At 36.8% G+C, this 15,927-nt stretch overlaps 1 protein-coding gene across 1 annotated transcript in view; it reads right to left on the reverse strand.

Annotated features, from left to right (window-relative positions):
• Positions 1-8,527, reverse strand: part of LOC110460907 (pleckstrin homology domain-containing family A member 8-like) — a 15,395-nt gene extending 6,868 nt beyond the window's left edge. The window contains exons 1-8 of the mRNA XM_021514115.1: positions 8,198-8,527; positions 6,803-6,919; positions 5,894-6,049; positions 4,889-5,010; positions 3,723-3,884; positions 2,930-2,955; positions 1,790-2,218; positions 547-632 (exon numbers count right to left, since the gene is read on the reverse strand). Coding sequence (XP_021369790.1) covers positions 547-632; positions 1,790-2,218; positions 2,930-2,955; positions 3,723-3,884; positions 4,889-5,010; positions 5,894-6,049; positions 6,803-6,919; positions 8,198-8,246 — 1,147 coding nt within the window. The 5' untranslated portion in view covers positions 8,247-8,527. The remainder of the gene's footprint in view (positions 1-546; positions 633-1,789; positions 2,219-2,929; positions 2,956-3,722; positions 3,885-4,888; positions 5,011-5,893; positions 6,050-6,802; positions 6,920-8,197) is intronic.
• Positions 8,528-15,927: the final 7,400 nt, after the last annotated feature.

Raw genomic sequence — 15,927 nt, forward strand, 5'->3', positions numbered from 1 at the left:
GGGTGAGGGGGGATGGGGTGAGGTGGAGGGGGTGGGTAAGGGGGTGAAGGTGAGGGAGGTGAGGGGGAGCGTTTCATAATTGGTCAAAATCTTCGAACGACATTAATGGTACATGTACAATATTGCTCCACATTGGAATTGGGAGACACTACTTTAGAAGGTTTTCACTCTTTAACCCCTAATTATATATATAATAGCCCCTGCTGATGTTCAGCCCCCTGGGGGTCAGACCCTATTTGAGTAAACATTCTGATCTTCATCAAATGATTTTACAGATATTGGTGAAAATATACAGGTTTCCAGGGAGATGACATTTCAATGATTTTAATTCCCATAACAAGCTAATGATTGTCACAAAGTTTCATTAAAATTTGATGAATGTTTTTCTGAGGAGAGACAAAAATATGTTTTTGGACGACGGACCATGCAAATATGACACACAAGTCAACTACGAACGAAAGGCTATTCCAAAAGGTCAACTGATCAAGTGAATCAAGAGACAATTACTTTATAATTATATAATCATGTGCACAGAGATATACCTACCAAATATAGGCACAAGAGAACGGCAGCTTCCAAGGAATGGCTGAACAGGAATGCCTCCATCTTCTTCTAGTTTAATATCCATAAAACTATAAAAGAAAAAAAATGATCAATTATTATCTATATAATACTTTATAAGAGTCAATTTTTCAAATTTCTTCAACCTCTTTATCAACATGACTAAAAATATGCACTTTCTAACATACACCAAACATGCATATTAACACGCAAACACTATGGTCATTTAAGGACGTGCCAGGTTTTGGTGGTTGAGGAATGCCAGAGTTCCCCGGTGAAAAACTACTGATCTACAGCCAGTACATGGCGACTGCCCCACATAGGTCTTGAACCCATGACCCAGAGGTGAAGGGCTAGTGGTATCAGAATGTCAGACGCCTTAACCACTTGGCCACCATGGCCCATCCCAATATAAATACAGCAAAATCAAGAATATCTTACCTCCCAATATGAATACAGCAAAATCAAGAATATCTTACCTCCCAATATGAATACAGCAAAATCAAGAATATCCAATATCATTTCACTGTCATACATTGGTTCAGACAAATGAGGTTGATGTTTTGAGGATTAATTTTGTGCTTTGAAAGCTCTTGCTTCTATTTAGTAACAATTTGAATTTTCACTAACCACTTGTTCAAGTTTATTTGCTCGATGAGCAACCACAGGACCAGATTATTACACTGGTGCTCTTACTAATGGTGGGCTGATGATCAAATAAAATAAAATAAATCAATCGGTTTGCCATTTCCGATTTTCAATTATTGATTACAAATTCAATACTCAATAATATAATCAATTCATTATTGAAATGAAAAGGTCAAATGTAGACAATGTAAAGTATACATTAAAAGTAATTTATTATTATGACTTTCACTTTATGTTTGACAAAACTGCATAAAAGTTGCTTGAAATCCATTCTTTATAAAAGAATGAAACCTAATGTATAAACTGATTATGCACGTAATCATCAATCAGTTTACTACTTCTGATCACAAACCTATTATCAATTATGATTTTAAACCGATTGCCCATCACTAGGTCTGATCATACAGTGTATTAGCTGGCTGGATACGGTGTCTACAAGAAACTACAGTAGAAATCTCTAGTATTTTGCCTGTAGTAGGAAAGGAAAGTCTGATCGGTTCAACTGTTTAAACGAAAGAAAACGGCCCTGATTATCCACTGCAAAGGGCTATAATCAATATCTTAGTGCTAAAAGAATTACCTTGGCTCCATGGTGGAGAAAAATGTTGGAACTTTTGCATCTATAGCATCTTTAAATTCCTCCTCACTGTTAATGCTTGTAGAAGATAATGACTTTCCACTGGATTTCTCAAGGGAGGTAACTCCATTTTCTGTTCGTTTTGAACTATGATCCAGTCCAGAATTCACATTTGTTTTTGACACACTGCCAGAAGTCAATGATTTACTAAAGGAATTGGTTTCCATGGTAACTGATAGCCTGGTACTGGAATTTCTATTGTCACTTTCTGTGTGGTCTCTGTTTGCGTCCATTGAATGGTCTGAGAGCGACTGGTCCGAGTGAGAATTTTCTGAAGCCGTCCTTCTACGATTAGAACTCTTAGGAAATGATGGCAGGCCGTCTCTGGGAAGTGGTGAAGTCCTCACGGATCTGGACTCTGCTGATGAGGGTCTACAATCAAAGGGAGGATTTCTTAGTTACGGTACATCAAGACATTTGATTGTTGTGAAAGACAAATTTGGGATTAATTTAATTTGTGAAGAGACTTTTTGGCCAATTAAAATCATTCAAAATTTATCATTCCAGAGATCAATATTGAAATTGCATCATCTCAATCATGAGTTTAAGTATAAGACCAACAGGCTTATACTGTGAAATCACTAACTTATGTGGGGCTTTTAATTTCGTTGATTTTTTGGGTAATCTTCATCCACAATTTCATATATGTCCACAAAGTAGTTACTAGTAGGAATCAATTCCCCATTTGAGTGGGTACTTGTAATCTACAAACTCATGTACATGTACCCACAAAATGGTGTTTTGACGGGAAATCAAGAAAGTTGAGCCCCAACGAAAATATCTCATTTCACAGCAGGTAGTTGGGTAAACAAAGGACACATAAAAGTGGAGTAAATGTACAGTATGTGTAGTATTAATGTACATTTTTCATATTTTAAGATATCATTGAATTTTAACATTTAAAATGAGAGATGAATTGGTTTACTATTTCTATATTTAAATATTTTGAGGGATTAATATATGCAAGCCACTGATGTATTGTACAATCTTTCCAAGTTTCCAAGCTTGAAGTTTTTCTGGAGAGGAATGTTTAAGTTTAGACTGACATTTGGAATCTGAATATTTTATTAGATTTTTACTTACCTCCCAGAAGTAGACAGCCTCTCCCCCTATAAAGAAAGAAAGAAATATCAGCTCCAGGACAAATATACTGTTTTGATTATTGTGTTATGTATATTATAATACAATTGCTATTGGTGAATACACTAATGCTATAATTTTACTGTTGTACTCTATCTTGTATTAGTATTGAGTACTAACTTTAATAATGACTGTCGAAAAATTGACTACAACTTATATTTGATGTATTTACTTATTATTATATAATAAATTCATAAGATCACATAACTTTTCATACATCTATAAAATATCTCCTGACATTTATAAACCTCACGGTCTGCTTCTAACAATAGTCCTTTAGATAAGATTTGTACTTTAACTGACTCAATTTATGTAAAAGCAGCACTACAGTGTATTGACCAAAATAAGTTTTGTTGGTGGTCGGATGGGGCAGTGGATAGTGCACTCGCACTTCACCAAGACGGCCGTGGTTTGATTCCTCGATTGCGTGTGAAAAGTTATTGGGTCACCTGCCCAACCTCATGTTTTTTTTCTGATTACTGTAGTTTCTTCCCGCATTAAGACCCACGGCACACTTCCATCCAGGCCAATAAAAGTTATTAATATGTATGTTGCAATTAAACATGTCTAATAATTGTTATAAAATAGATGAAGTTTATATCTATATATAAAATAAAATCGGACAATGTTCATACAAACGACTCTTATTTCTGACATGGCTATATATAGATACACATATCTATCACGATCAGTGGTTCCTTTGACAAAGTGAAGTTAAAGTTTGTTTGAAGCACACCTTTTTAACGGTTTTCTGAGGTAGCACAAGTTGGACGTCCCGTACTGGTTTTGGTGAAGTTTCATAAGCAATGCTGGCATTTGCAATTTTCATGCAATCATCCAATGTTTGAATGAAGGTATCACATGTAGCACCAAGGAGTGACGTCGCCTCGTCCAGCTTCTGTAAAGGCAGAGAGGTTCAGAATGTATCAAGTGATTAAAACAACTTAACAACAAGTAACATTGCCTCGTCCAGCTTCTGTAAAGACAGAGAGGTTCAGAATGTATCTAGTGATTAAAACAACTTAACAACAAGTAACATTGCCTCGTCCAGCTTCTGTAAAGGCAGAGAGGTTCAGAATGTATCAAGTGATCAAAACAACTTAACAACAAGTAACATTGCCTCGTCCAGCTTCTGTAAAGGCAGAGAGGTTCAGAATGTATCAAGTGATCAAAACAACTTAACAACAAGTAACATTGCCTCGTCCAGCTTCTGTAAAGGCAGAGAAGTTCAGAATGTATCAAGTGATCAAAACAACTTAACAACAAGTTACATTGCCTCGTCCAGCTTCTGTAAAGGCAGAGAAGTTCAGAATGTATCAGGTGATCAAAACAACTTAACAGCAAGTAACATTGCCTAGCCCAGCTTCTGTAAAGGCAGAGAAGTTCAGAATGTATCAAGTGATTAAAACAACTTAACAACAAGTAACATTGCCTAGCCCAGTTTCATATCATTCATGAGATTTTCAAAGTTGGTCAAGGTCATTTACTTGAACAAACTACATTACCTTTCAATGCACCCAGCATGACCATTAACCTCTTTGTTATTTAGTAGAAGTTGATTAAAGATTTTAAAGCTACTAACCCTGTGACCAAGAATAAAGTGCAAGGTACCTTCTATTTATAAATTTCAAAGCAAGCCATTGAAAATTACTTTGCAAACTTTGTAGCACTCCATGTCAGCAAGCTACTGTATACGTCTTTGATATCCAATGGTGAAATACCAGGTAAATAAACTGACCTTGACCTTACATCAGCAAAATAGCAACTCAGACTGAAGAAACAGCATGCAAAAATACTGACATTTACCTTGGCCTCGCAAAACATCAGTTAAATACACTGACCTTGACCTCAGATCAATAAAATAGCTACTCAGGCAGACGAAACAGCACATAAGTTACTAACCTTGACCTCGGGTTGACTTTCCTGTATTGCACTCTTCACCGAGTGGACCTGTTGCATCAGTAGATCACAGTATAGTCGTAATTCTGACTTCTTCGTCCGTACAATGTCTGGTGATATCTCACCTGGAATGAAATAAGAAATGTCCACTTCAAACTACCTGTACAATAATTTCACATTAATTGTTCTATTCAGATAAAAGTTACGTGTGGAATAATGTTTATATGACAAATAGCACAGAATCCATTTTCGAAGTGTTGTTTGATTCCTGAAATCACTTAAGGATCCTAATTCCACTGCCAAAAACTGCACCTATGTATAAGAACCTGCGTTGCTACAAGGGCATACACTATAGCTCTGGTAAATCATTCTGAGGTAAGGGGCACCACTGCATTACTTAAAATTGACCAGAAAAGTTTCATTCAGTTTTTTTTTTACTTGGAGTACATTCTGCCTTTAATATATAGAACATGAAGCAATCAAAAGGAGTTTTTCTGGTTTAGGGTAACATCCTGTTTCAAGTTTTTCATGAGCTTTATAGCCTATAAGTTATATCAGACACTCATCTTGAAGTTGCTTTTATTATTCCTGGATGACAGTAGTGGTAAAGTGTAGGTTTGGCAGTGTAAAGGTCCCAAGTTGGACCCCTTCAGTGTTTATGTTTTCTTTTTTCATTTCTATTTTCCAACATTTGAACCTCGAACATAATTCTGTACCACATGTGATTTTATGGAATTCTTCTTTTGAAGGGCTTAACTCATTCACCCCTGAAGACACATATGCACGCTTCCAATTCAAAGGTTGAAACAGTTCATTATAAAATTTTAGGGGTGAATGAGTATATTTTTCAATAGTGATGATGGTGATGATATAGCTTAACCAGTTGGCACCCTTTGCCTTTATTTGATTTTTTTCCTTGCACGGCCCCAGGAACCACATGGGGCAAAGCTAGAAATTATGTTCAGGTTCAACTAAGGAATAGACTAAAGTGGTGTTAAAGGTACAAACCCATCTCCTCTGATGGCCTGCCATTGGTCAAGGATGCCTTACACGTTCCCATGGCAACCAGCCATCTTTGACGTTCGTGTGGAGATGAGGCTTTGATGTAGAAATGCTGTTCATGTGGAATGATCAGGTCTAGTCTAGTATGATCGGTACTGTGTACTGTAAGCAAGGAAAATAGTAAATCTAAGTTATTTAGTATGTGTATCAGAGTTCATTGTTGATAGCTGGAAAGGAAGACACTGTGTTTCTGTAGAAGACACAGATTTAAATTCTGCTGGAGCCTCACATAATTTGCCTCCAATGATAACCTGTAATGTCCACATGTCAAGGTTTTTATGCAAAACCCTTTTGGCAAAATAGTTTTGCAGTCCATTAACAATTTTGGACATTTTCGACCATTTTGTTTTTGGAATGGGATAGCTCCTGATATTGTTTGACCTGGTGTTGTTTGAGCCAGATGATTTTATTTCACAGATATTTTTGCATTTTGTAAAAATTGTATTGCACTATTTGATTTAGATTCATTTAAATACTTTGGTTTATAATACAGTTAGAAAGTATGGGAACCTATCTGAATTACACAATCCAGCTGATGTCTGAAAGATTGTACGTACAATGTTGACTAATATTACAGATGAACAGTTAAACAAAATATATCTAACACATGGAAAATAGTACATATCACCCAGTTGTGTAATTTTCTAGCTTAACCATTTGGATATATAATTTAACTTCTAATGAAATAGATAACTAAAATAAAACATAACTGGGTAATGGTTTTTCCAACAAAAGTATACTGCAATATATGTTGCAAATCTTGAGAATATACAACTATTTAGAGGGAGCAATTAAATTCCACATTTCTTAAATAGTATGCATGTATGGTAAATAACGAGTACTCATTTTGTTTACCTGATATATCACAAACGGACATTTGTAAGGAGCCCTTACACCCATTGATAACATCCTCTTGAGACTTGTAGTAAGACAGCACACCGTTATCCAAAACAAACCACCTTGGCTGCCAGCCTACAAATAGACCAACATTTTTAACAAACATACCGAAGTAGTCCGAGTTTCCATTGGCCCTGACACCAGACTTTGACATTTTATCTATCCGTCTAAAATATTTTAGATCAAAACTATTTCAGTCCTGTTTAACAGTGTAGGCTGTCAAAATGTCTAAGTCTGGTGTCTGGGCCAGAGGAAACACTGGCTAATACCTAAGTATCAGTGGTGTACAATTACAAGTCAACATGTAGAAATCTTATTAAATACCTAAACAACTCTTGGAAAGTAGCAAAACAAGTACTGAAATGGCGTCAGGTTGGTTCGCCCTGGGCTGTTTTACACTAGGTTAATTGTTTTGCCCTTAAAACATTTAGAGCAAAACTATTTCAGTCCTGTTTAACAGTGTATGACTAATTCTGCCTCTTTGGAAGGGTTCCTTAGTCTTGCATAATTCTTTTTTTACATTAGACTTGTACATATGATGGACCAGATATCTGCACAGCATTAATCCTGAAATTCATTATTTCAGGCCTGTTTAACATTGTATGACCAATTTGACTAGTTCAGCCTCTTTGGAAGTTTTCCTTAGTCTTGCATATTTTTTTTTTTTACATTAGACTTGAACATATGATGGACCAGATATCCGCACACCATCAACCCAAAGTTCTTCTTACAATTGTTTGTGAAACATAAAAACATTTAATTATTAAAAATATTTAAACCAATATTTATAACGTAAAAAGAAAACTCATATATGGCCGAAACAACCTTGGACGAACTGACCCCAGCGTAACAGGATTTAGGGTGTAACAATTGCAACCTGGATTCTACTGAGATATCTTGGTACCCAAACGGCCGAGTACCAAAATGCCTGTATCCCTTTTTACCAAAATCACATTCTATGCATATTTGTCGAACTCGTTTTCTAGGCATTGTAAGGATAAAGAATTGAAACATGATTGTAGTTTCTTTGCCATATCAATATAGTTCAAATTAAGCCATTATTTATATAAATAATTCAGTGTAATGGCATCATGTTATTGTACAAGGTCCATCTCCATCAATTAATTTCAACAAGTTGTGTTGTATATATAAATAAAGGGACTGTGTGGTAATTTGTACTCGAAAGCACACACTGCAAGCTCAATGTCGAGCTTTTGTTGACTTAGAAACATTGTCGATACAAATATCGATAAATGGTTTGAGATCGATTACAAATATATTTTTTTTAAACTGGGGCCAGCCACACCTCCTCTAACCTAGACAGACCACCTAGAGTGCTTACTGCGTACTTACCACTCATGTAATTTGTCCACTTCCAAAGCAGACCCTCCATTGTGGCCATCTAAATGTTTACGTTGATCACAAGTCGTAGCGGGGTGGCGTGATACAGGGACAGCCGATGTCCGGTTTACGAGATGACCGTCCATCCATACATGTCAGCGAATGAAAAGATATTCTTGTCGACCATTTTGTCCAGTCGTCTGATTCGTTTTGGTTGTGTACGAATTATTCTACTTGAGCATGCCTCATATTGATTTGTATATATTTATGAAGTAAACAGCTGGTTTCTCACCACATCGCCAACTCACACACTCGGAGTAATCCTTCACCTTGGCGTCAACTTCCTTGTAAACACGACGACCTTCCGGACTGTCATAGTCGCTGAGATGCTTAACGTGTATTGCTTTATCATAAAGCGTTATATTCACACAGAATGCATGGATTACGGGGACTATCTCAGAATGATTTATTTACTCCCTCAGGGGGGGTGTCAAGCGTAATTTTGCATCATTTAGAGTTGGCAAAAAGCTATTCGCGTGGCAACTATACAATGTAACGGAAGTCCATATTGGTCTTACCGGATACACACATCGACAAGAACATGCTTGAATTATTATACTGAGTTAAATCTCTGACAAAAGTTACAAGATTAAGGGAGGAAACTCGAAATCACAAACTCCTTTCAGTTGGCATTCATAGGCATTATGAATGCGCGCTAGCGCGTCATGTTCGATTGCCTTTGTCTAGTTGGAATTATATTCCTCATGAAGCTGATATTTACCATTTTGGAATCTGTTAATCTGATAGAAAATTAATGTACAGTTATAATTATTCAGCATTTAGTTCAAAAATGTAGGTACATCGTGTATGCTTGAACAGCCATCGCCAAGGGAGGGTCAGTGCATGCTATCAAACGTGAAATGTTAACGTCAACAATCGGCTCATGACATTGTCTGGTGAATGCAAACTGAATTAGGGAGGATTATTTAGTGGCAACGCCATGAGATGGTAAATATACTTGTACCCACATTAATTTGTTTTTTGAAAATACAACGGTAAAGTCGGAGTGAGATTTCGTCCGGTTTTCGGTCATGATTGGTACCCATATTGATGCACCATATCACAGGCTATATGACACTTGTTTCTATTTCTACTAGTTGACGTCCCGACTGCAGCAAAATATGTTGTTTTTATAAAAACCATACTGAACTACAATAGTATATATATTCATTATATATATATATATACTTACTAATAAATACGGGTTTTTTGTATATGCGATACGACACAATTTACCCATATCAGCCCCCGCCGTATCACACACCAAAACCCGTATCAGTCCGCAAAACCCGTATCACACCCCTTTTGGAATTTTTTTCGTTTTTCAATATTTCAAAAGAAAATTTTATTATAAGACAGAAACTTTTATTAGTAAGTATGTAATAAACAGAATAAAATATGACTTTTTCCATATCACACCCAGTATCAACCCTCGACTAATATCAACCCTCGGGCCTTCGGCCTTTGGGCTGATATTGCAGTCTCGGGTTGATACTGGGTGTGATATGGAAAAAGGCATGTATTATTCTCTCTCTATATATATGCATTTCTTATATTATCTGGTTCTAAGGACCAGAAATCAACATGTAAACATGTCCATTATTAACCCCTTCAAAATCCTCCAAAATAGTGCCGATCGACATGCGTCGGTTTTTTTTTGGTTTTCTGGCAGGTTTACTCTGAAGTCACCATGTCCTCTTTAAATGTCACTAACAAAAAAATAATGTGGAAATACTAATAAATATCTTAGATATTACACTTTCAAACGAAAATACACAAATTTGATTGTAAGTTGCATCCCTCCCACGGAGATAGGTGACAACGTCAAAGACCCAACACTAGGACAACATTCAAGGATAACAACCCCACCGGGCATCCCCAACTAGGACAGGCTCCCTCATGGAACAACAATGGTTGCGCAGAGACCAAATTAGAAAATAAAAGTATTTAAAATTATATCATCACCTACGATAGTGTGTGCCTTAGTGAGTGCTGGATTAATGATGAGTTTACTCCAGATTTAAAAGGTTTCTGTTCAAAGTGCATTATTCGATCGAAAACAAAATGTAAGCAAGGAGGTGGGATGATTCTTACGTATAAAGAAAATCTCAGTGAATATGTAAATGTGTGTAAGGTAACCGATGATTCGTTAATATGGATAAAGATCACCCAACAAGATGCTGAAGATGTGTTTCTCTTACCCTGGACAGGGATATTCACCATTTTTTTTTTTCTCCCACACCTGACAGATTTATCTCCCGTTTTGCCGGTGCTAGATTTATCTGTCTCCGCCCTAGGGTTGAGACGGGGGGATTCCCCTATTCATAACAATGGCATGACGTCACTTCAACAATGCAATGACGTCTTGTCAACACTCCATCAACAATTGCCTGTATGTGTTTCGGGTCCATGTTTACCTGTATTTCACATTAAAATACTGTTAGATATGGGAGAAAAATAATCAATCGCTACTGGTTGTGTAAGATAAAGAAATCTCAACCCTCGGACTAAGATTTTTTGTCCAGAACTCGGCAAGCCTCGGACTGGACAAACAATCTTAGTCCTCGGGTTGAGATTTCTCTATCTTACACAACCAGTAGCGATAGATTCTATTAATCTCATCCTAGAGTTGAGACAAGCTACACGTGTTCTTTGCACGTTCTCAACAATTGTATGACGTCATAGCAACAATACCATGACGTCACAGGAACAATACAATGACGTCACGTCGACAATTCAGTCGCATCACATCAACATTGTCTTGCATTGATGTAATGTCTATATACAGTACATAAAAGGGTAAACAGGGTAGGAGAAAAATAATCATTCACCCCCTTGGGAGTGAGACAGGGTGATCTCAACCCTTGGGGTAAGATCTTACCCCTCGGGTTGAGATTACCCTGTCTCACCCCCAAGGGTGTGAAAGATTCTATTAATCTGTGTTTTGTGTATATACTACCATATAAGGCAAATTATTACAAATCCTATGAAAATGATTTATTCGAGGAGTTAGAGCGTGATATACAATTTTTCTCGTCACAAGGCAAAGATATAATAGCTGGAGACTTTAACAGCAGGACGGGAAACCGGCCAGTTTTTATTCAACAAAAGGATTAACTGTTAATTGCAAGCATTAAATTGAACGAACAACTTGGTCTCTCTTTGCGTTGTTAAAGCATAAACTATCTGACTTTTGGTCAGTGTAGCATGTCAAACGCCCCTCTTACTACTATAACACTCTACTGAGCCTGTTTGATCTACATACATACATAAAGACTAGTATTGTCAGGAAATATTTGGTGTTAGGCAAGGAGATGCACTTTGGTTCTTGTACTCTAAGTCACAGGAAAGGGTGTTTTTAAGTAAAAAGACATTGTGGGATAAGTATGAAACTAAATTAAATATAATCATATAACTAATATATATGCCAAGTTACATGTTTATCCCCAAATGCCCTTTATATACAATCAGCGGATAAACATTGGAAATAGGCAGAACATTTGATAAAACAATGAAATCGGTTAACTTTAACGATTAAAGCAAATACTTTCCTTGAGGCTAGGAGACTTAAAATTACCAGCAAATCAAACTTCATATATTAAATCAATCATTTTACAGTAGTTGTGGTGGCAAATGCCATTTTTGATTTGTAAGTTAACGTTGATAAGTAAAAAAAAAAAACAGGACCTGGAACTCACTTCAGCCACAGGGGTTCAGCAAATTTTATATGATATATATAATATACAATACTAACAATTGATATCTTATACTTATAGCATATAAAGGGTGTAATGCACCTTTTAATTCACTTAGAATTGAGAGATATTTGAAAAGGCCAAGTTTGAGATGTGTCCAGAAGCCATAACTCAATATAAAACAAAAGGAAAGTATGTAGTCAATATGCAATTTATGTAAGTCTACTTAAAATGAGTGAAGTTGTAAATCTCAAGTCAAAATATTAATTAGAAAGGAAATTATTGAGAAAACAAATTACTTTTCAGTTGAAAATGACCGAAAAAAAAACCTGACTTAATCCTTCGTTTTATATAAACAATCTTAAGTGACGATTGAATTTCTGTCATTTTTCATTCTGTTACATATGCTTGTCTAATTTGTACATGTTTTCAAAAACAGAAATTGTATTATTTTGGTTTTTAAGCTCATTTTGAAAACAGCAAACTATATTTGTGATTTACCCTACCCCTTTTGGTACCCCCAGAAACCCACTTTCGGTCAAAGTTTTACCTTAGTTTTTCCGCATGTCATATAATAGGACATCTTTGAACAAAATAAGGAGGTGAAAATCTGAATATACCGGGGCCCAAAAAAGGGCCTTGTAGACACTCATCCTTTGTGACAATGTTATATATAAAAAACTTACTTAACTAAAGTGTCCCTATTTTTCTACTTATGTATGCCGATGACATGGTGTTGATATCAGAATCGGTGGAGGGACTTCAAAAGTCACTTGACACATTACTATTGTTCTCTGAAAAAAATGGAAGCTTACTCAGAAAACTAAAATTGTTGTTTTTCGAAAGGCTGGGAAGGCTCGAGATAATGAAAACATTGGTTATACGATGGTGAAATAATGAAAACATTGGTTATATGATGGTGAAAATATAGAAGTTGTTGATGAATTTTATTATCTAGGATTATATTTGAACTATAACGGAAAATTTACTAAGACTCCATAAGCTGTCTGAGCAAGGTCGAAAAGCGGTGTTTGCACTAAACTCAAAGATACGGAAGTTTTGATTTTAATGTACAAACTATGTTATCATTATTCAAAACTTATGTGAGACCAATTCTCAATTATGGAAGCGAGATAAGGGGATTTTATTGTGCCAAGGATATTGAAAAAGTAAAAAAGATTTTTTTAAATCAAATGTTAGGGGTGAAGCGAAGTACAGCTAATAACATGATTTATGAGGAATTAGGAGTATATCCTCTGATTACAATAAGAAAGTTGAGAGTGTTCAAATTTTTGTTGAAAATAGTACATGTACATAGTCACGAATTGTATAATGGGGATATATAATGATCTTATAGAAAGGTTTTAATGTTAGCGATAAATTCAACTGGTTGAGAGATATTAAAAAAACGTCACGGAGGAGTTTTAAGTACAGAACTATACAACATACTAGTCAACAGACTTCTGACAGATCATCCTCGATACTCCAGGGGTTACGCTCAGGTCAAAAAGAAACCCGGACCAATCGCTTAGGTTGATACCCGTCCTTTGAAGAATACAAAGGAGCGACACCAAACTTCAAAGCCTGTCAATTTTAGCGTTAGGCGACCGCGAGATTCTTTTGATGTTCATCAAAGGATCAAACTTATCTTTTCGTCTAATCAACAAGGTGGTACACACTGAGCCTTCGATTTTGCTATGACATATTCCATGAGTGAAGAGAGCGTAAGTGAGCGTAACCACAGGGTTATCGAGGATACTAACATATATACACAGTTCCAACCTCCCTTTGCGCTTACGGCACACCGTCCTGCTAAATAATGAATCAAGTACTTTAGGTCAAATTATTCGTCCTTAGCGCTGCTTGTCCTACTAATCTTTAGTTAATTGCAAACGTCCAAAATCACACCCCTGAATGTCGGGTATTGAAAAAAGAACATACCTGCTTATTGTAAGAGGCAACAGATGCGGGAACCCCCTGCAGAATTTGGGTTTGCTGTTGTGTCTTATACTTGGAAAAACAAACGGGACTAAAATCAATTTGCTGCAACTATTGCAACATTTGGGCTCTTTATATATCCCTCTACCTCCTACAAAGACCTGTAATGTTGCCTCCTGACACCTTGCTTTAGTGTCTTCTAGAAGGACATTTTAAGAGACTATAATTAATCAACTGTTGGTCTTGGCACTGCCCATGGACTGGTAGAATTGGGGACAAATCATCAATATGACTGGAATTAATAGAGGACCCAAAATGCAGGTTGGTTGTAAAGGGTGTAACGTCCTATAAACATATAAGGTCAACCAAAAAGGTCATGAACAAGAACTACAAACAGTCGGAGAGCTTTCCCATCCTCAGCAAGAAAGCTACTGCTGCGATGTTCATTCCTCAAGAACCACGATAGCTGATTGCGAGGTGTTCCACATCAAAGAGAATCAAAACGGAATTAGACTGAGCAACTAATTCATCAAGACTCATCAAATGATATCAAAGGAATTGGCGGTCTCTCACCATTCAAGCTCGATTTAAGAGCAGTTGTTGGCAAGGGACAGCCAGAAGACCAGAAGCATTTCTTTCCCCTCACTGAAATTAGTGGTGTGGAAAATAAGAGCAGAAATCCTGCCAATCACTGTGACACGAACGACTGGAAGTTCTTCTTTTCGAATTATAAGGGTGTCTAATGCTATGCATGGCATGTAGGTCGAGGATTATCGGGTTAATACGGAGTAGGACATGGGTATGTTCATATAGTGACATTTTTATCATATACTGTTCTATAACATCAAAAGCATTGCCAATAACACATAAAACACACAGACGATTTCTATTTCCTGAGCTTAATTAAAATCGCATTGAACCTTAAATAAAACACAATGAACAGAATAGGAAATACCGATTGATATGCAGTGCGTATACTACAAGATTGTGGTGTGATTTTTCCGAAAAGCGTTGAACTGAACGTTCCGCGTGCCGGGCGGATGCAGGTTGATCCAGGATATTGCCTTCACAAAGCTATTAGTATCACAATAAATGCAGAACAACCCATATCACGGACATATGCTGTAACCAAATGCATTTTGTAAGAGGTTAAAGCCGTTAGCTGTATACTGCAACCGGCGGAGTACTGTGCAAGGTGCCTTCGTCATGATATTTTAGTGATATAAAACACTCCAATGTCGGTATCAAATCCGCGCTATCTAAAGGAGGCAAATACACCAACATACCCTACATTCAGCTAACACGCACATTCAGCACACACACACACACACACTCACATACACAACACAGTCACACACACAACACACACACACACCTACACACCTACACACACACACACACACCACACACTCATACATACACATACACACACACACTCATACATACACACACACACTCATACATACACACACACTCATACATACAACACACACTCATACATACAACACACACTCACACATACAAACACACTCATACATACACACACGCACATGCATGCATTACACACATAGAGGAACGTCCTGAAATGACCCCAGCTGGTCATCAGACGTTGAATGTAATAAGGTGTGTTTATGGTGTGTCTAGAGCGGCTTTGTTTATCAACGGGCGTGAAGTTATGAGTGCAATGACTGCAGTGCCTCGTGTGCAGTAGTGTGCAGTAGTGTGCAGTAGGGTGCAGCAGGGTGCAGTAGGGTGCAGTAGGGTGCAGTAGGGTGCGCGAAGTCGGAGAATACTGTTATGTTTTGATCAATTGTTTAGCGTACATGTATATATACAGTATGTTAAGTTTTTCAAATGTTGCAATATATAGCTATTGAAAACAATTGAGAGTAAGGTTGTAAGTGCTTCTGTCTTTTATGTACTATATGGGATACCTTACTCTGAGCGGTTAAAGCACTATTTTTTTTATCATTTAGTGTTATTGTTGTTTATAAACATGCTTTTCATAAAAGCTTTGTTCCCCAGTTTTGTCATAATTGTATTCCCCCC

Source organism: Mizuhopecten yessoensis, unplaced genomic scaffold (genome assembly GCF_002113885.1).
Source record: "Mizuhopecten yessoensis strain PY_sf001 unplaced genomic scaffold, ASM211388v2 scaffold10519, whole genome shotgun sequence".
Taxonomy (NCBI): Eukaryota; Metazoa; Mollusca; class Bivalvia; order Pectinida; family Pectinidae; genus Mizuhopecten; species Mizuhopecten yessoensis.